The 22,890-nt window shown below is 41.4% G+C and overlaps 1 protein-coding gene across 1 annotated transcript in view; it reads right to left on the bottom strand.

Moving 5' to 3' along the window:
* Positions 1–803: 803 nt before the first annotated feature.
* Positions 804–22,890, bottom strand: part of LOC143517275 (glutamate receptor ionotropic, kainate 5) — a 105,742-nt gene continuing 83,655 nt past the window's right edge. The window contains 8 exon segments of the mRNA XM_077009598.1: positions 804–2,921; positions 3,355–3,476; positions 8,570–8,698; positions 13,100–13,325; positions 13,770–13,935; positions 15,524–15,697; positions 16,381–16,490; positions 21,870–21,983. Of these exon segments, the coding sequence (XP_076865713.1) occupies positions 2,277–2,921; positions 3,355–3,476; positions 8,570–8,698; positions 13,100–13,325; positions 13,770–13,935; positions 15,524–15,697; positions 16,381–16,490; positions 21,870–21,983 (1,686 nt within the window). The 3' untranslated portion in view covers positions 804–2,276.

Raw genomic sequence — 22,890 nt, 5'->3', positions numbered from 1 at the left:
TTTTGTTTAGTTTAGTATGAAATAATGAAGTGGTGGAATCTCCCTTGGCAGCAGTAAGAGTTGAGGTTTGAGATGTGTCCCCGACAACCTGATATGCATTCTTGGCAGTGTGACCATTTATTTTCTTTGGAAAACCAGCCAAGCCCTTTCAGGTATCTGGAACACACATCCTTAAGTTTTAGTCATAGTTTTGCTTAGTTGGTTTTTTTAAGGATTTATATTTCCTTAATATATTACTTTTATATTTCATCACATGTTGAAGGGGTTTCATATAAGCAGATAGTGATTAATACATTTGGGAATTTTCCTATATTGTCTATATAAAGTAAGAAAAGCCTTACTCCCTACTATTAAGGAATACAATCAGCCTCTGATTGTATTCCTTACAATCAGACAATAGTCTCTGCTAAATCCCTATGACCTCTCACTAGTGGAAGTTCATACCAGTTCTGTAATAGTTTTTGTATTAGTAGACTGATCAAGATAATAGAGATGAATAGGTAGCTTTAGGTCACTGCAAGGTCACAACCTATTTACCTATTGACAATCTATTGACTTATTGACAACCTGTTGACCTAAAATACTGACCACCGGTATATTTCATGACATTTAATAACAGGAACATGTAATGGGTAAAATGGAAATAAAGAATGATAGAATAAATATCAAAGAATGAAAGAATAAATAAATGACACCATGGAAATGAACACAGGTGTGCTCACACAAACACCGATAAAGAGTCAAATCTCACTGACATTTTGAATATATATATATATATTTTTTTATTCCAAATGATTTATGTCTCTATATATTTAACATTAGAGGGCAGTGCCCCCTACATAACCCCACATTTTATAGCAATAATAATAACAATATAATCTGTATAATTTCAATTTTTCTGAAGTAATACTGGAAAACAAATATGATAAATAAGAGAGAAAAATAAAAACAAACAAACAAAAAAGGTATCACTGGCACAATGTCAATTTAATCTCTCATCCGCACACACACACACACACACACGCACACACACACACGCACACACACACACGCACACACGCACACACACACACACACACACACACACACACACACACTGGTCATTTGGTCTGACTACTTTGAGAGATTCCTAGTTTTGTTTTAGATGTACCTTACATTTTAGGTATATTCCCTTTCAATACTTTGGACACTTGAGTATCTTCACCAATTACAGTCATTCATGAAATTCAGTGATAATCTGTCGCTTGTCCATTAGATCAATGCATAGAACATATACCCTGACTCTCGTGTTAGATCTGTATTTTGGAATGTGTGTTGTAGGAACGGCTGTTTACATCCAAGCATGAATTCTCGCTTTGCCTTTGGGAACACCACATGGACGTTCTAGTGAACTCTTTTAACAGTAGCTGCAACAGACCACAAACCAAGGTACAGAAAACCAGCAAAAACAAATCTCTGATAATCTCCTCAAACATTTTCACAAACCAGACTAAAAAAATGTAAACTCCTAACACTATTTTCCACAGCAACACGTAAGCAAGAAATAAACTGCCAGGAAACAGAAGAAACAAATAATAAAAGAAATAAAGCCAGTAATAACCAGAAAGAAAATAGAACTCAACAACACAATCTTCCTCTTTTTTGAATGAGTTCTTCCAAGTTAGAAAAAAGAGTCAAAATGCATTTCATTGGGAGCATGAGTAAACAATCCTCAGTCCCTGAAAGTCAAATAGTTCTGTGTGCACACAGACACATGTGTAGACACAGACTAAAATGATCCGGTCAGGTGTTAATGGGAGCACTTGAATCATCCAGCACGGAGTTCTGTAAGCAAAAAGGAGGACCATAAGTCACAAACGATCAGTATAGCTCTCCTTTGTGCCAAAGGTCAAAAGTCATAATGCACCATAATTGCTAGAACATCCCAGGTCAACTCAAGGGGTTTTGTCCTCTGACATGTTGCATAGTACATCATGGAGACCGTGGTTATATGAAACTAGATTGGTAGTTCCCCGCTTGCATGGTAAGAGTGGAATGGTGATGAAGAACATGTCTGAAGATTCAGCTCCTCTTCCTCAGTCTCCACTTCTGAAACATTCCATTTCTTTGATGTCCCTGAAACTGCTGGTTCTTTTCTCAAAAGATCTTTATAGCTCTTCTAAAAAAAGTTTCGGTTTTGATGTGGTCCAGACGTGTTTGATCTGACCGGGCTGTACGGGGCAAACTCCCTGTTCTGCATTTCTGCTGTTTGTTGTACACCTTTCACAGCCTCAGACTCAGTCCTGCTTGCAGAGCATATCTGTGGAATTGGTTTTCGAAGGAGGAACAGGCCTCGGAGGGGGCGTGGGCTTGGGCTTGGGTAGATGAGGGCTTGCCACACCTCCTGCTTCACTGTCGGCGTTCGTGTTGCAAGAAGAGGGGGGAGGGGGTGGGGGCAAGCGCGGAAGTGAAGAAGTAGCCGAGGCCAGTGGCGGGATCCGGGAGCAGGAGGTGGCCGAGCGAAGGTTCTGAATGCGCCGGCACTCCTGACACACCCGTACGTGTGTGCAGCCTCGGGCTGGTGTGGGCGTCATCATGGGGGCCAGCGGGGCAGGCGGGGGAGGGTTGCTGGACACATTGGCCACCAGAGGGTCCTCCAGCAGACGTTGTGGACCCGGGCCCAGGTCCGAGGGGCCACCACCCACAGCAGCCCCTGGTGCGCCTGCCCCCCCGGTTAGCGGACCCACACCGCTGTACAGCTTGCCGTTGCTGAGGCGCATCTCGCGCACAAGCTGCAGGGGTCGCGGAGCGCCCAGGGCGAGGCGGGCCGAGTGACGCAGGACGCCGTGCGACGACAGGGGTCTGCGCCGGCGTAGGCGAGAACCCTTCTTACACGAGATGGCATTCCGGAATTCAGTCATCATCTCTTGGCATACTGAAACCTGAGAGAGGCAGGAGGGTGGTGCGGAACACAAGGGGAGGAGAGAAACAGATGAAAGGATGAAAGGATAGAACAAGTATGATAAAGGGAATGTCAGAGAAGGCAAGAACAAGGAGATAGAACATCCAGTAGAGAATGAAAAGAATATGCAAAGAGTCTAAGAGTTTTCTTGCCTTTGCACATAGTGAAATACAAAGTAAGCACATGCGAAAATGAGATAACAAATTAATACATCCACACATGCCAAAATGCCTCAGCCCACATAACGTAACAATATTACACGCATAAGAGTAGTACCACACTAGAACAGAACAAGAAGGCACACTTCACTCATGCATGCTGTAGACACACACTGTTAAAACACAGAGTCGACAATCGTGGCAACCTACTGGTGCATGTCTGTGATTTCGGCCAGGGCAGGAGTTAGGGCGTACCTCGTCAGTCTCTACCGAGCGGCGCGTTGACCACACAAACTCCATGACAGCCACAAACACAGCAATTATGAGCCCACAGATCAGCACCACAAAGATGCCACCAATATTCTCCATACCCAAACCTGAGTGACACAAAGATGTGTCAGTAACACACACACACACACACACACACACACACACACTCACACACCTGCATGTGTGTCACACATGGTTGGGTTGTAAAAAATCCAGATAACTGAAACACATTTAAAATGCTAAAATTAATTGTTATAAATGAACATTTATAGTTCCACCCTGTATAGTCCATGTAGTGTTTTCCCTAGTCCTAGCCCTCTCCTGCATTATAGCAATTAGAAGTGCAGACAAATAAAACTATTTAATATGTTACATTGTAGGTAGCCTAGATCTAGATTGAAGTAATATTCTATCTTCAGCTATTGAGTGGCATTTCAAAAGTCTGCGAGCATATACAAAGTGAATTAGAATTTGCACTGCACCTCTGACACACACATACACAAACCATACCCGCATCTACAGTGAGGAAAATAAGTCTTTGAACACTGCGACTTTGCAAGTTCTCCCACTTAGAAATCATGAAGGAGTCTGAAATTTTCATCTTAGGTGCATGTCCACTGTGAGAGACATAATCTAAAAAAAAAAATCCAGAAATCACAATGTATGATTTTTTTATAATTTATTTGGGTGTTACTGCTGCAAATATGTATTTGAACACCTGTGAAAATCAATGTTAATATTTGGTACAGTAGCCTTTGTTTGCAATTACAGAGGTCAAACGTTTCCTGTAGTTTTTCATAAGGGGCCTCATGTACAAAGACTTACGGGGATTTCTTAATAAAAATTGGCAAACCTACAAATCCAGAAAATGGCTTACGCAAAAAAAATCTGGATGTATCAATCCGTGCGTACGCCGGAATCCACGCACATTTCTTTTGTACATCCCAATCAACGTGGAATCGAGCGCACACGAGAGAGTGGCTGACTCCTCCTGTGACACGCCCCTCCTATAAATATGCAAATACATTTAAATTTACCCTGCACTAGAGAAGTTTCCTCTCTGATCCATCACAAACCATGTTTAAACAGATAGAAGAGAAACTTCACCGAATGTGAAAGTGGAGACGCTCCTGAATGAGGTTGAGGCATGGAAAAAGTGTTTGTTTGGCACGTTGTGGCATTATAGCAAAGGGCAAAAGGTCTGAGTGGGACAGCATGTGTGAAGCTTTAAATGTTGTGGGGTCAGAACAATGCACACTGGCAGAATAATATAATGCACCAAAAAAATATCAGTGATGCGCTCACTAGCATCAGTCACTCAATAAAAGAATTGGTTTACCCAACCATGCAGTTTGTAAGGATGTACGAATCATTGGGTTGATCCAGGCCAATGTGCCACTACATTAGTAAGGCACATTTTTGCATCACAGATTATTTGCACATTAAAGTGCTTTCCATTCACATAAGCAAATTCCTCCTCAGATGGTGCCTTTATAGAAATGTGTGTGCAGTCGATCGCTCCGATTATATTAGGGAAACCGGTGTTCTGTCGAATTTTCCTACCTTACTGATATTTCCTACCGTGTCCGAGGGCATAGCGTATTTGTAGATGTATCTCTGTAGAGTTTGTTCACCTTATGGAAACGTCATAATGTAGCGCAAATCAGTGTTTAAAAGGTAGGATAATATTTAAATTAAAAGTTTAATTTTGCGTATTCATGTATTGTTATTAATATTAATACAAGCAAATTGGATTGTTTACATCTTTGTACAAACATGTTTTTAGCCTGTGTGTCATTATAAACCAGCATGAAGTTCATCAATACTATAGGTAGGAAATTTCGACAGCCTAAATGTCATTATATAAGAGCATTAAGTTCATCAACACTATAGGTTGGAAATTTCGACAGCCTAAATGTCATTATAAAACATCATTAAGTTAGTGACTTGCGCATGCGCAGTAAGCCTAGGTAGGAATTTTCGACGAGTAGGACAATTCGACTGAACACCTGTTATCGCTGCAAATTGCGCTTTAATGTTTGCCTGGTCAATCGCTTCATATGGGAACTTTATATACCTAGCTGACATGCAGATGATCCTATCCAAAACATCTAGCATGGCCCGGCTCAAAGATGACTGGGATATCCCCGACCGTTCTGCCAGTTCTCTTTGAAACGAGCCAGCCGCCAGGAAGCCTCGCATTGTCACTGGCAATGCGCGACTCCTCGCGTTTCTCTCTCCAAAACTGGACCCAACTAAGCACAAGAGGCAGGCCCGGTGCCAATTATTCAGGGTTGCCAACTCTCACGCAATGAGCGTGAGACACACGCATTTGAGTTAGTAGTTAGCTGTGGGGCCAACCACTGACTACCGATCGATAACCCCCCACACCACCCAACCCCCCCCTCCCCCCTCCCCCCTCAACAATTTATGTTTGCCGCCACACACACAAGTGGAAACACGTTGAATGATTATTTCAGTAAGGCAGTGAAATTGTCTGATAAATTTACTGTTTAATTTTCTGATTAATTTACTTTATTTTACCCGATAAGGCTTACTACAATGTGTGCGTGAAGGAGGTATCTTAATAGTTGTCATTTCAATGCATCACCTCTAAGTGTCGCTAATTGACGAAAACACATTAGAAACAGGTCATTCACCAGCTCCTTCTGTGTAATTCTGGGCTGATTCCTCACCTTTCTTAGGATCATTGCTACACCATGAGGTGAGATCTTGAGGTGGGCCCCCAGTCTGTGGGAGATTGACAGTCATGTTTAGCTTCTTCCATTTTCAAATAATTTCTTACTGATTGTGTGGGGTTGTGTGCAGGGTCTTTATGTACCTAACGACCTGAAACAGGTGCTTATAATTCAGAATAATAAGTGGAGTGGAGGTGGACTTTTTAGAGGCAGACTAATACGTCTTTGAGGGCCAGAATTTTTGCTCATTGGCAGGTGTTCAAATACTTATTTGCAGCAGTAACACAATTTTATTTATTTATTTTTTAATAATACATTGTGATTTTATAAAATATATTATGTCTCTCATAGTGGACATGCACCTAAGATGAAAATCTCAGACCCCTTCATGATTTCTATATGGGAGAAGTTGCAAAGTCGCAGGGTGTTGAAATACTTATTTTCCTCACTGTATATCCCTTTTGACCATAGCAAACACAATATCTCTCCTGCACACAAGAATTTTCTTATCTGAATCTTCCAAAGATGCCCCCGTCACTCTCACTAATGTAGGTATTTCTGGCCTCACACACAAACACACACACCTGCTATACCATTACGACACTATTTATTTTACACCACTGAAAACACAATATCAATGTTGTCTATAAGACAACAATAATGTTGTCTAAATCTTCTGAGACTGCAACTGTCACATTTACCCCAAAATAATTCTGACCTGTTACACACATACACACACTGCATAGACACACACGGCACCTTGAGTACCATACAAAAAACAAAGGACCACAATTATTAGCATGCAGCACGCTGCACATTCCCCTTTAATTCTATCAGTTTGAATGGCTGTGCTAATGTGGGACAGACTGAAAGCATACATTGTAGTTTCAGTTGATTTTAACATTACTACATTCTTTTTTACATCAATCTCCATTGCCTTAGGTCTGATGTATTTTTGCCAACTAAATATTCCAAAGAGAAAAGAGAATTTATAAATATTCTTGTTTCTGCCCTCAAGGATAAACGCTGATACCTACAGGGGTATAAAAAATACATTCACTACACTAAAGCCAGACTTCCAAAGAGATTATCAAAAACATTGCTTGACTCTGTGACCAGCTCTCTACTACATCAGCGTCCATACAGTGAGAGAATTTGTAAATTGTCATGTTTTATAATTCTAGAACGTTCAGACTGACCCAGAAATTCAATTAATTTAAGTTAGATGCAGCATATCATTCTAAATGTTACTGAATTCTAGTTATAGTTATAGTAACTGATACTGATACGGTAACATGGCTATCTGAACAATCACATGAAAGTGTTTGCTTCCACACACTAATCTACAGCCTGTTCTCTGGCTCTTGAGTCTAGACCTGGTCCTACCACCTGCACCTCCCCTTCATTACACAATCGCCATACAGGCCTCTCTGTGTGCTGATCAGCATTTCCTAACCCAGTCCTTCAGCACCTCAACACTGCAGCCCAGCTTCTAGCACACCTAAACCGGGCATTTAAGGGTATTCTCAAAACTCTGAATGATGCCTCCTTGCATTCTTTAACTCATGACCTGGAAATCAATCAAACTGAGTCATCATTAAGGATGTATCAGTTCATTAAATGCATTCAGAGGCATGGAGCAGAGAGGAGGTTTCAGGGGATACACAGGTGCATCCTTTCTTTGCAATGATATAAGACCATGGGGGGAAATAAATAAATAAACAGTACGTAGAGTTTACAACTCTTCATCTTGTATGAATCTTAGAATGTTAGAAAGATTCAACATCAAGCGTATATGAGGAAGACATACCATAACAATATGTCTGGTTTTAATTCAGCTTATAGACTGAACCAAAATGCGATTTATTAGAGGCAGCTCTGTTAAGCCCATTAACGAGTGATGTCGCTGTACAGCAAGTCATCAGTCAGTGACTTTGCTGTAAAGTGATGTATTAGTGAACAGAAATGCCTCATTTCGCAAATAAGCTTGGTGTTGGCTCATCTGTTATCCAATCTTGTCTTCACATCCTCAGGGAAGAGATGGAATGAAGGGAAAGAAGAACAGCTCAGTGTTTCCTTAATAGGTTGTAGCACATTGGGAATTTGATAAAGCAAAAATAAACGTCCAGGGACTCTGGACTGGGTTGGGAAGCATTGAACACTGCAGTATTGTAAAACAGATTTATCAGTGCACAGAATATTATAGTCATATATTATTAAGACATTAACTTGCAAATGTTTATGCTTCTACACCACATATTTTGGCACCAGACTGACATAACATTTCAGTTATTAATGATGTAGGTTATGGTCACGTCTTGCTTACATTACAGTTTATCCACTGTTGCCACTATGGTACAGCCATAATAGCAAATAACCCTTAACATGGTATGACATCTAGCTTTGATGTGCCTGTGCAAAATTACCGTGGTAAAATGAGACTGTGTCTATTAATCACTCTAATTGTGTGCGTGTAATGAAGGTGCCAAAGTGCGTTTCACCCTTTGCCCGATGGTCCTCCTCTTTGGGGCACTCCCCTCCCTCCCACCAGCGACGCTTCAGAATCTCCAGTCTGTTGGTCTCCTGCAGTTGCAGAACTCCTAGAGTTATCTCATCTCTGAACGGAGAACCTGAGGTAAAGCAGAGACATGAGAGCCAAGCTTAGCAGCCTTCCAAAAGAGTCTCACATGTTGATGAGACACAACAAAAATGGCTCAGAAACTGACCTTGGATAAAAACGTCTTTCGAAAAGATAGTGTCACAAAATCAGTAGAAGCCTTGTCTCGTGTTTGCTTAACATTGTTCTTCTAAAACAGTGAATAAATGCTTCTTTGCTAATAATAAGATGCCTCTGTCATCTTTTCATCTGTTTGCAAAAATGATTAATTGTTAGTCCTTGGAATAGTGGGTACTGGAGAATTGCCAAAGGCGTGCTAAATTACTTCACCTTTCTAACTTCAGGAGATATTCAGTGTCAAGACTAAGGCTGCAAACCAAATCTGAAGTTTATTAAATCTGAAATTTACTTTGTTTCCAAGAGTAAACTGTATGTGTTTCTAGCCTTGAGCACCAATATATTTGTAGGACAGAATGTTTGATGCTTCCCAGGGACTATATCATACTTATTTAGCCAACTCAAGGCAAGGTGTTCTAGAATGCCTGTTGTATGGGTGCTGTAGCGACTATGCCATCTGTGCTGCAGGTTGCCATGCCAGTGGCTGGGGGTGACCATGGCAACTGTCCCTTTGAAGAATTAGTGGGGAAAAGGATATTATCGCTAGGCACCAGAACTTTGGGTGGCAACGGTGAAGGTTGGGGGAAGGTATTGGGGAAGTGTAGGTCTGGGGGGGGTTGTTGGGTCCTGAGATTCTGCTTTCTCCTCTAACGAACAGTAAGAGGATGATGTGATTATGAATATGCTGTTCTTGTCAGAAGCAGTGTACATAACTATGCAGTGGAAAACTATGTTTAGGGGCCGGCTCCAGACTTGGAAAGGCATGGGTGATGTAGTTCATCTGGCAAACGGGAAGGCGATTAAAAGCATGTCATTATTCTCTGTCAGTTCATAGAGTTTTGAGATTTATTGTTTGGCAATTTTCACTTACAATTAGGGGTATTGTTAAGACAAATTCTTAGAAGCTTAATGTTCATTTGAGCTTCTGAAAAGCTGTTTTCATATAAAAGCTAGCGTTTCTGTTCATATGTTGGTCATATCACAGTCATCTATAAATGTCAGAATATGTGGAAAGCACGTTGACATAACTGCTTGACAATAATTGGTTGAGATATCCACAACAAGAACTGCTTAAGGAGCTGAAACAAGAGCTGCTTGAAGTCTTCAGCCTCTTCTCGGCTAAGGTTTGGTGCACTTTTTTAATCAGCCAGTGTTGTGCTTGAACATAATTATGCTCTGAAGGGCAGGTCATCCAAATTAGATTTTTTCTTTTTCTATATGGCAAAAAACATACCTATACCAAATTGAGTAATTCTAGTTAGCATCTCTTTAACCCTGAAAAGTTTCTAGATTTGATCTTCAACTGGAACTCTACTATTACCAACCTAATACAACATACTACATGTATGGTATGTGATCATTTATGTGTCTTTTCATTATCCTTTGTGCCAAATCTTTCGTCTGTTCTTCCAACATTACTGCTTGCTTCAGATCTTTTCTTTAAAACCTCTCTCCTTCTACATTCTTTCTTAGAGCTCTTATCTCCAAAACCAGATTTTCAGAGATACTTGCCAGTACTGCAGCCATCATGATAATTTTGACAATATCTCTTGACTCACTCTGTCCTCACTTGCAAAAGCTTTGTCAATCTTCATCTTTCAATGCTTGGCATTTATTCTTTTATTTGATAGAACAATATTACACAGATCTTAAAGAAAGTAGAAGAACTCAAACTGAACCAGCCTTTTGAAGCTGTAGACAGACCTTACCCATTTAATTAAATGATTAACACATGCTCTTTTTTAAAAACCCAGATCAATTATTCTCTACCTTTTAATTAACCCAAGCAAATCATTCTCTCTTTAATATCCCTCCACCCACTCTCACTGCAGATGAGCTTGTGACAATTTTTTGAACAGAAGGTCACTAACATCCACCAGTCCTTCAATTATTCTGTCAAAATAAATGCACCATACACCTAAATCAAAACAACCTCTAATAACCTTTAGATGACTCACTATGGATGAAGTTATAGATGTTCTCATAACCAACCATCCTACGGCCAGCTCCCTTGATCCAGTCCCACCCGTCTTTCTTTTTAGACAACTCTAACCATCTCAAAACACTGGTCATGTTTTATCCATATTCAGTTCAGTTTCAGTTAATGCTCCACCTAAGAAGTCTACCCTCAAGCCTCAAAACAATGCAAACTATCTGTCTCTCTACTACTACTTCTGCCTAAACCCCTGGGATAAGAAGACATGGAACACATATCAACTCATCTAGAAGAAAGTATTTACCCTTGACCTCAGCATCAAGTCTACCCTCAAGCCCAGCTATGTTGAAAACGACCTCTCTCTGTAGCTTTCTCTATCCTGAACTCTAGAAAAGGCGTTCTATGTGCATTGCATATCTAGAGGACAATCACCTAAAGCTTGGCTTACCACTGGAGCACTATTCTTTCTTGGCATACCACTGGAGCACTATTCTTTCTTGGCATACCACTGGAGCACTATTCTTTCTTGGCATACCACTGGAGCACTATTCTTTCTTGGCATACCACTGGAGCACTATTCTTTCTTGGCATACCACTGGAGCACTATTCTTTCTTGGCATACCACTGGAGCACTACTCGGCAGGTGCTGAAGCTCTCCAGACTACTCAAGAGAACTGCCAATTGTGTTTATCCTGTTTCCTTCATCCTTCATGTCGACAGAGTAAATAACCAGGTTATTTCTACTTTCTACTTAATCTTTCTACTTACTACTTTCTACTTTCACAACTTGCTGGGATTCAGGAATTCTGCCTCATCTTTGTTCCCGTCATATTTTCAAGGTCGACTGCATTTGGCACAATTTAACCAGTGCTGGCTGGGTGTGAGCATGACTTCAGTGATCAGCTCACATGGACTTTCTCATCAGTGCTACATGACAAGTTGTAGCTGTAATTCTTGTTTTGTCAAACCTTCAGACATGTACATTTTTAAAGATCTGAAACATGCATGGTGGAATGAGCTTGCCTCTTTGGGGCTGTTCCAACCTGATCTATATATCGTTCTGAAGTAGTATTTTATATATATATATATATATAAATAAACAGAACTAAAAGGAGCGCCTAAATAAACGCGGACTGCTCAACGCGTAAAAAGAAATAAAGCAAAACAAGGACGCCAGGGGAAGTAGCTGGCTAATAGCAAAAAGGCTAATCAAACAAAAAACCCTTCCCATACAAACAGAAAAGGGATAGGAAGATAAACAGGTTGAGGAAAACTTGAGGGAGGTCAGTAAGCGACGCAGGAGAGGGCTCGAAAAAGACAGAGAAGGTAGATAAGAGAGATAGGTGACGGGACACCTACAGAGGCAAACGCTGCAACAGAGAAAGACAGGAGAGGCTGAGAACGCAACGGCATAACCACAACGAATCAGCAATGATCCGTCTCCACGGGCTTCCTTAAGAAGCCATGGCAACAGGTGAGACAGATCATTGCTGATTGCGTTGCTGAAGTCTAGGACTGGTTCGGGTGCCCCTAGTGGACGTGGATGGCACAGCATCCGAGCCAGCCCTGGTTCGGGTGCCCCTAGTGGACGTAGATGGCACGGCATCCGAGCCAGCCCTGGCTCGGGTGCCCCTAGTAGACGTGGATGGCACGGCATCCGAGCCAGCCCTGACAGTAACATAATCACTTGCTAGAACATTACTTCTTGCTAAATGTAATATAGGAGGATAGTTTATAGTTTCTGCTCTGTGGTTAAAGAAGTACTACACTCTGAAATGTTCTTCAGTGTGACTTGTACCTGATTAAGCTAGAAAAAGACTTTTGCTTCGTTTATATAATTCTTTGAGACTTTTATGGGCATCAGATTCTCTGGACATGTCTTATCTGTTTGAGCATTGATCAAAGTCGCTCTGCATAAAAGTGTCTGCCAAATATCCATAAACGTAAATGAATGCATCATTTATCATCCTCTCTCTTTTTGTTGTAATCAGTCAGTGTAATGAAGGCCCAATGTGCCAAATGTGTTAATTCAATCTTTCCTCTTCCTCTCCCTGCAAACATCCCCTCTTTCACAGCATGTACTCCCTGTGTCGAAACAAGGTCGCCTGAAATGCTACTTCTCAATGCCAGACAACACCAATGCCAGACCAGTGCAGTATGAGGTGGAGGGTTCACATCTCTTTTATTCTGTCTCTTGCTCACATGCATGCGCACACAAACACAAATGCACACACACGTGCATGCTCTCACTCTCTCTCACACACACACACACACACACACACACACACACACACACACACACACACACACACACACACACACACACACACACACACACACTTTCCCTCTGACCTAACTTACCAAGGGGCATGCCAATGCCGTAGCCCTTGGTGTCCAGCAGGCCCCCTATCTGCGTGAGGTTGCAGTTGAGACGGCGGTGGTACTCGTTCATGGTGCTCTCCAGCAGGAAGGCGTACTTGGAGTTGAGCACGCGCGCGATGCCCTCCTCTGTGCTCTTCACGAACACGCTGGGCTGCTTGGAGTGCATGTAGTTCCACATGCGCTGGTATGTCTGGTAGCGGGAGTTCTGTGTGTGTTTGGGTGTGTTTTTATGGTTGGATTGATGGAACCCGGAGGATAAAAGGAAGAGAGAAGGAGGGACAGAGAGAGTGAATGAGATGGAAGGGGGGTTATAGAGAGAGAGAAAAATTGAGAAATAATTACTTAATTAGTTAAAAATGAGAGCAAATTAGGGGGAAATTTGTATTGGTTTATATCTCAACAGTGTCCTAGCTAAGGAAAACTATGTGGGTTAAAACTCTGTGGGATTTATTACTGAAATATCTCTCTCTCTCTCACACACACACACACACACACACACACACACACACACACACACACACACAAAATTGAGAAAATACGTGATCATGTGTTAATGGTGCGAGTAGCAGTAAGACGAATCTACACAGATGTCACAGATGCATGACTCAGTTAGTCAAACTGGATGAGGTTAGAAGGTGAGACATCTCACCATGAAGAAGGTCATTGTGCTGCCTCCGTGGATAGTGCCATACTGAATGTTGGTCTGGTCCGCTAGGTCATCTGCTGACTCGATGGGCACCTCCATCCTTTGAACCGTCAAAAATGCTGCAAGGTTGGCCGTGTACGAGGAAATGATGATCAGCGTGAATGCCCACCTGAAGGACCAAACATAAAACACATATATGTACACCAGTGTTGCCATAGTTACTTTGAAACAGTAATCCGACTACTGACTACTGACTACTTCTTTAAAAAGTAACTCAGTTAAGTTACTGACTACTTGCTTTTAAAAGTAACTAAGTTAGATTACTTTTAGTTACTTTCAGCAGAGGCTGATCCCCCGCCCCTATAACATGAAAATGACTACCAGTTCTGCCAATACTCACTTTATTGACATGTATTTTAACCGGAACATCAAAAATGACACTGGCATTTGTAAACTTTTTCTTGAAATAGGCTTACATGTTTTTTAAATAAATAAATAAGACAGTCTTTCTGTTCAACTCCGCCCACTTACAGGGTTGCCAACTGTCACGCATTGAGACACACGCATTTGACTGTCTTCACACGCTTACGCCACACTTCCGATATCTCACGCCGAAAAAAAAATCCAGTTTATTTACCTCTGATCCACATCTATGATTCAATGAGTTACTAGTTCGATCTGGCGCCAACCACCGGCGATCGATCGATCGCGATATAATACTGAATTTAGTCAATTTTACACCCCGCCCGGTAACAATTTACGTTCGCCGCCAAGCCCCGGTTTTTTTTTTTTTTTTCAGGTTTGACGTTGTGTTTTTGAAAGTAGACAGCACTCTGTCGCCAGGACAGAGTGTACAACGGACCTTAATGTTGTCTTCCTTAGCCGAAATAAAATCAAAATAATGCTTGTATTTCCAGCTGCTAAAGGCGAACCTCTCCTTCCATCTGACTTTGGCGCCGCAGAGCAGAGATGACGTAACCGCGTAAGAAACGTGTAGCCAAAAAATAAGAATGAATAAATATAACCTACGTTCCCCCGAAATGCAGAAATAGTAACGCACGATGTTTTAGATAAGTAACTTTAATCTGACTACTAGTTTTTAAATAGTAGTTGCGTTAGACTACTCGTTACTGAAAAAAGTAGTCCGACTACAGTAACGCGTTACTAAGTAACGCGTTACCGGCATCACTGATGTACACATACTTAAATTAAATTACTCATGTTACATTATGTACCCTGTAAAGCATCTGGTAAAGTCTGTGAGATGTTTGAATAATCACTCACACACAAACCATGTGGTTAGAGCAAATATGTATTTGAGCAGATGATTGGAGAAACAGATTGGGAATGGAAGGATGGATGGGATGGAGAGAATTGTTTGATTTATAATTTATCTGAGAAAGAGTAAAAAGAAAGAGAGTAAATGAAACTTTCTGTTATGGACTGAACAAATGTATGCAATGTATAAAATGTCTTCAATTTGACCTCACAAACACCAGACTTTACCAGTTAATTCTGTTCAAAGTCGCTTAGCAACACAGAACTTTTACATATGCTCACCAGACCATATTTTTAAATAGAAATACACATACACACACACAATATACCAAACTATACTCACCATAACTACAGTGTAAATTGGGCAACATCTCCAAACTTTTTTTCATTCTCTCTCTCTCTCTCTCTCTCTCTCTCTCTCTCACACACACACACACACACACACACACACACACACACCTCCTTTCAGTCAAACTCACCAGACACCGCTAACACACCGCGTTGAAAGGGCCCGGGGCATGATTTCTGAACCCTGCTGCATGAATCCTCCTACTGGAAACCACAAGCTGTTGCCCAGAGTGTACTGGTTCTCCAGCAGGTCCCTGCGCTCCCGTAGACATGGATGGGGGTTATACCACTCATATGGGCTCAGCCTGGGGGAGGGGGGGGGTAAGACTTACTGTTATCTGACCATCAAAATACTATAGGGAATACTGGATGAATATTAGAGGGAAACAGAATGAAAATGGAAGACAGAAGAAAGCAGGTAGAGGGAATATTATGGGCTTTTAGTTTAACCATATTGTAATTGAATCACAACTATATCACATTCTTTTTCTATTATTCAATGATTATCTACTCTTTGTTATACAATTATGGTAATAACATTATTTCAATGAAAGAGAGAGAAGTGTGTGTGTGTGTGTAGAGGTGGGACTGGGGGTGGATGTGAATATTTAAAATAATTCTCTCTACACACATTCACAGACAAAAGAAGTGAGAATCTTCATCTGTAAAGGTTGTAATATGCAAACACATTAAACCAAAGATGTGTGGGAGCGCGTTAATGACTCATAAAGCCTGGGGAATTGGAGAGGTGGAGAATGGAGATCAATGAAAATGTCCAGTTAGGGGTGCTGTTCCTGGTAACGCCAAGCACCTTTTCGAACCTTCATCTTCTATTAGATCTTCTAATCTTAATTTCCTGTGTGTGCCATTACATTCTCCACGTGTGTGTATGTATGTATGTGAGTGTGAAGGCGCATTAAAATATAGGTGATGAGGAGATAGGAGGGGAGCTGCAGAACTGGTGCAGTGACAGCAAGGAAGAAGGTACCTGGCAGCCAGGAAGAGGACACAGCTAACGGCTAGGTAAGCTAAGAGCATGAAGAGCCAGACAGCAGGAGAGAAAGGGTCCAGGAAGGAGAAATAGCCTGGCTTTCTGCCCTGGTGGGAGAACAAAACAGTCTCTGTTCAACTCAGCACACTGGATGTAATCAGAGTTCTTGGTACTGGAAGACCTAACCCAACCCTTCCCGACCATCATCCACCTCTAACTTGGGGGCCTGCAACCCCAAAATTTGCATGCATTTGAAAATACATTTATTTGTTTGTTATTACTATGTGGACACAGTAACGAATTCCATTCTAGACATTCATTGCCCTCACAGACATCAAGGGACATCTGAGTTAATCTTTTATTTGTTAATATGGTTGTTAATACATTTCTTTGTTTTTTCAGTTAATATTCTACATGTGAAGGTGTGGAGCTCGGGGGCCCCCAGTCATTGAGTCTTCTGGTAATCTGAGATGTTGATGCTGTTATCCAGCCATGTCATGTGATCACTCTAGTTGTGACAAGGACTTTGGTGGAAAACAATGGCTCAGTGAGCCCTCATGATTGTGGTCACCCCCAGGCCCCTCCCTTTAGTTATGCTGCTATGGGTAAGCCTCCCGGAGCCACATGCTAATCACTGGCATGTGAGCTATGTATGTCTTTTTAAATCGATGGTTGTTAAAATTGATGTTCACATATTCAACCTGCATTTTATCTTTGGTTGCATGCGTCTACCAAAGACGATACGATTCCATACAAGCGCCTAGGTGATGGTCTGGCTTGCCAGTGGATGTGCCGATGCCGTGGTTAGATATGCCATTGCCGCAAGAAGACACGCTGATGCCAGCTCCTACCTGAGGCTCACCATCTGCCTGGAAATAGAACTATAACTATAGAACTATATTTGGACTTCTGCTAGCGGGCCGCCCATTGGAGGATGGGTTCCCTTTTGAGTCTTGGTCCTCCCGAGGTTTCTTCCTAATCCCTGCCAGCTTAGGGAGTTCCTTGGCACTGTTGCTTCTGGCTTGCTCATTAGGAATCTGGACCCATATGATTGTAAAGCTGCTTTGTGATATGTGTTGTAAAAAGGGCTATATAAATAAATTTGACTTTGACTTTGTTGGTTTGGCTTCAGGAGTAGATGGGTTACTGCTTTATGTTTGGGTCATATGTGATGACTCACAATTCTTTAAATTTACATTTAACATTTACTCAGTAAATAAAGGTGTAATGTCTGGTAGTGGTGATTCTCAATTCCACCTTATTCGAATGGCACAGTAAATCCTGTTCACCTTCCTCTATGAAGCCCAAATATTCCAATAACTCAGGAAGCTCTGAAGAAAGTGCAGCAAATTTCACAGTAAGATGCACAGCTTTGCATTCTTAGCATAAAACAAATATATCATCTATATTACATCATGCTTTTTTTTGTCCGCAGCAATCAAGTGTGAAGACATATTTCCTGTATTTGTGGATTTTCACATTTTTTTACATTCTGTTTTTCATTTTTTTATTCAACTGCAATGTTAAGTAGCAGATGTTTAAGTTTTGTTTCCTACTGTACTGTCTATTTTATGTGCAAGTTAATTAAAAAGCCTTCAGCTGTTAAAAACTAACTGCCCCAACTTGCAAATCCAATTACAGAAATTAAATTATTTGTCCCAACACTTTGGTAAGTGGGTAATCCTGATTTTGTCTCATCCTTCCAAGTATAGGTTTAACACCACTTGGTGTGCTGAATGTTAAGCCCAAGCTGTCCAAGCAGAGCAAACACTCATGAATCCTCGCTGGTCCTACTAGACTCTCTCCTGCAGCTTGGCTCTGGATCAACCGGCGAATGTTGTGAAGTCCCAAAAATAACCCAGAATACTTTCCAGACATCAGCAAATCTCTTTCACCTGAGCCAAGTCTCAATCAGATTCACTGGATCACGAGTCTGGCAGGAAGAAAGGGAATTCACAGGAAGTAGGAGCAGCAAGGCTGACACACTGCTGACTAATAAGAACTTCAAACCAAATTAACTTAGCCAAAAAGTACACGGACAAACCCCTGGAGTCCTGGGCCACACTTTAATAGGCAGAAGCCAACTGGGCAGTGTCTGCCTTGTTAAACTTTGCATTATATTGACCATAATAACCTCATTCCAGTCAATTATGATGACATTATTTTAGAGGATTTCATTGCATCAGAAATCGCTGAACTGGTCATTGCGGAAGTGGAGCACGCATTCCTCCCAGCTTCAGCATGGTTAATGAGAGCACCCTCCTGCGGTCACGCGATCATGGCATTGAGGAGGTATTACAGTCAGGTCACTCAGTAGCACACACATGCAACACAGGTAATGAATGCTTCTTAAGTACTCTATTTAAAATTCAGATCTAAATGCCCTTATGATCTTCTGACCAAGACCTGAAAGAAACAGTTTTCTGTTAAAAAAAAAAACCCAGCTAACAGGTAAAACTGTGCTGCAGGCGTGTGTTCACTCTGTTGTGAAAGGCAGTCATTACTGCACTACCTGACTGTAATGTTTGACTCGGAGGAGGCGGACACAAATGCACAGAGAGGTTGGATTTATTTTCAACATTGGCAGAACACGATAAAGCAACCTTTCCGATAGTAACACTGACGAGATTTATGAGAGCAACGCGGCATAATACACAAATGACAGGGCTCGGAAAATCCAACAAGATAACTTACGAAAATACAGATACACGTAGTAACAACAGAAACGAGTAACTAGACAGTCTATATCAAACACATAGGAATAGCAGACTAAACAGAGAGCAGACCAAACGGAAATACGACAAAACCAGTACAACCAAATAAACTGGAATGAAAGGAATGTGCAACCTAGCAACATACACAAACTATAGATATCTACCAAAAATGTACAATAGCAAGGGTCACTGGGCAGGGAACACAACATCAGGTACAGGGTACAGAGCATAAGCATAGACAAACGTTGGGTGCAAAATCATAAAGACACAATAATACTACAATGCTAGGGACAATGACCAACATCCAATGAATACACACAGGGGGTTTAAATACCAAAAACTGAGAAAGCTAAAGGAGATGAGGGGCTGAACGGGGCCATGGAAATAGAAATAAACACAAAACACATGAGAAGACAGTGAAAACACAAACATTAACATGACTGACAGGGGTGTGGAGTAAATCCTGACACTGACACAGCCCCATTCTTACATTTGTCTACTGGGCCCTGATTATTTAAAGAAATAATTGTTACTTGTAATGTTTTTGTGGTGATGTATACTGATATGGGTTGATTTGGACTATATTTTCATTTTAAAGTGCTATTTTGGTCATTTCTTATTTTAAGATTATTACTCTTATTCTGACTAAAAGAGTTGCCCTGGGACATGTGGGCGAGACTTGTTGAGATGGGCAAGTATTTGTGGTAGGGATGAGGTGGGCGGGGCACAGTGAGGTAGGAACAGTGGGGCAGGGCAGAGCACAGCCAAGCAGTGCACAGCTGAGCAGAGTGTGAGGGTGGAGAGGCTGGGCATGGCAAGGCTTGGAAGGGTGAGGAAAAGCCAGGCATCAGTGAGTAAGTCTGGGTGTGCGAAGCTTTGGTGTGGGAGGGGAGTCTGGGCAGTGGTGGGAAAGGCTGGGTGTGGTTGGGCGAGGCTTGGCAGGGTAGGTGGAGCTGGGTAAGGGAAGGGGGCAGACTGTGCAAGATGGGTGGAGCTGGGTGTGGGGGTACATACATTCTACAGGTACATGCATCCTACAGGTACATACATCCTACAGGTACATGCATCCTACAGGTACATACATCCTATAGGTACATGTATCATGCATCATCACTGCCACACTTCCTATAAATTAGTGGTTTTAAATGATTTGTGGTAACTGTTGTAGTCATCACTGAAAATACTGAAGCTAACAGAAGAAATACATGGTCGGAAAAAAACAACTTAAGCCACAAATTAAATGTAACTGGAGGAATGGACTGGCACAAATAACTGAATACATAATGAAATAGTTGTTGGAAGCCTATGTAAAACAAAGTCATAAAGCAATCTATAGAGGACAGGAGGATGTAGTCAAATTCTAAGATCTACACCTGAAATATGCTTCACCTCAGTTTTGAATCTACCATAACAAAGAGAAAATTGTTCAGGCTGACCTTGGACAGAAGTCTCTGTTCTCCTCTCCTTTTAACTTAACTTCTATTGACCTTTCTTAAAATTTGGACAAAAAGATTAACACAAATCCATTCTCTTCACTACAGTGGTTATTCAATGAAGAAAAATTCTAATTCTAGTTAATTCAATTTTTGTTTTGGTATGAGAACCCAATGCCTGCTTTCCAGAGTGACACAATGGCTAAGATGCTATTCAACAAAATTCCTGAGTATCCTTTTCAATTACACCTAGTAGATTTAAAAATCCTGTTGAAGAGACACTTCCACATGTGGTTTATCATGCATACTGGATTATATGAGCCTTCACTTCTCTTTTACAGTAGGGACTGAGGGAGAGACGACCAGCCATGATTAATTTCACAACATTCTGAAAAATCCTGCAAGAAAGGCCCACTGCTTCAGTCTCTAGAGTGACCATGAAATAACTGGCAGAATGAGCGAGAGTGGGAAGGGTTGGTGCTGGTGGTGGCTTAGAGGGGCAAGTGTTGTGAGTTTTAATAAAGTGTCTGGCTATCCATTGTGCCAACTAGCAGCGTAGGCAATTTGCTTAAACTCTATAGGCACCCTAAATTTCCACTACCAAACAACCAATATGATTGAGCTAGCAACCCAATTCTGTCTCACCTGCCTGAGTGTGGGTTTGTCTGTGACAGCCCATGTTCAGAAATGTGACTCTGAGGGACATGTCTGTGACAGCCCAGCATATATTTGCATAAACTCTAAAGGGACAGGCGTGCAGGATGACGGGTGTGCGGGATGACGGGCGTGCGGGATCCCCGCAGCACTCCCGAAAAACACTAGGCCTCGCCTACTGCTGAGGCTGTGTAAGGCGTCCAGAACAAAAATGGAATGTATTTCCACTGTCTTTGAGAGCAGGAGGGTGAGTGTTAGTCTTTACCAGGCTATCGTTGAGCCTGGTAATCTGGAATTGATAAGGTTATTGTGACTAAAGGTTTGTGTCGCAATGTAGAACGAGTTGGTCAGAGGAATACTGTTAACTACCTGTACATCCAAATATATACTAAAAATATAATATCTTAATGGTGCATTAAGGATATTTTAATCTCAATTACAGTATACTTAATGTGGCACAATGACAGAATATTTTTTTTTCATTCTTTAAATGCAAGTTTAAACTTTGTGCAAGTACGGTGTCATCTTGACTTTGCATTCATGACATAAGCAAATGCTGCTTTTGAAAATTCATAACATGAAGCTCGGCTCAGTAACCACGTCATCTTTACACCTGGGAAAGGAAACCCTCATACATGTTTTGGCGTGCGGCACGCGAGGACTGGTTGCATTTGGGCCTTCTTACTATGTGGACGCGGTAAAGAATGCTGATGCCCAGAGTCATAAAGGGTTTGGAGAAGTCTATGACCTTTTCCCTCTCGGAGGTGATGGTGAAACCAGCTACAGCCAGGTCTGCTTTCTGTGGGAGAAAGGAAAGAGAACAAGAGGGGAAGAGAAAGGGAGGGGGGAGATAAAGAGATAAAAAAAAAAACCTGAAAATGAAAGAATGACATTCAAACTGAAAAAAGAATAACAGTCCTTGTTCTTTAATCTGTTCATGCGGGAGAACTCAACACAAACAAATCTGGGGGAAAAAAAGCAGACACAAAGACAGAACAGGAATCCCATTTTCAGAAAATTATGTTTTTAAAATCAAAAATACACACTGTCTGTGACAACAGAGCCTTCTCTTTATTGCTTCCCCCCACTGAGTGTGATGTAACGCTACTTCATTATTTGTTTGGCAGGTCTGGCTTCCCTCCAGTACTGGACCTTTTTTCCCTCATCCTATTCTATCTGATGGCTCCATCCTACAGAACGTAGAGGTTCTTACAAAACTTAGAGGTGCAATGAAAGAATGAAGAAGTACTTTGCTCATAGTTTGCTGTTTTTAATATGGGGTTTGCGGTCATGATTAGCAGCAGTTGCTATGAGCTCAACCTTTCACAGATATGTCACATCAGTGTGTTGTTGCAATTATATTAAATACAGATAAATGGTGTGATAGTTGAACATCTAATTTACTACAGAATGTAGTTCCAAATTTAACACACAAGGCCAGATATTAAGATACTACTGAAGGACCAAGAGTGGGCTTGAACATCCTTGAGCTAGAGAGTTCAGCAGCTAGGGAATCTAACTCACAGTTTTAAAGAAATTTTTATTTTTCCTAGGTCCACACAATTGTCATTTCTGAATTGCATAGTGAACTGTCTCATGTAGATGCTCTCTCCACCACATTCTCATCTAATTAGATTAGACTGAAAAACGTCCCTGGCACATCAAGCCGACATTGAAACTTGAGTCAAAGCAAGAAACAACGTACA

The sequence above is a fragment of the Brachyhypopomus gauderio genome, chromosome 6, assembly GCF_052324685.1.
Source record: "Brachyhypopomus gauderio isolate BG-103 chromosome 6, BGAUD_0.2, whole genome shotgun sequence".
NCBI classification, from domain to species: domain Eukaryota; kingdom Metazoa; phylum Chordata; class Actinopteri; order Gymnotiformes; family Hypopomidae; genus Brachyhypopomus; species Brachyhypopomus gauderio.
Note: the sequence above shows the minus strand (reverse complement) of the source record. Positions and strands in the feature narration are given on the sequence as shown.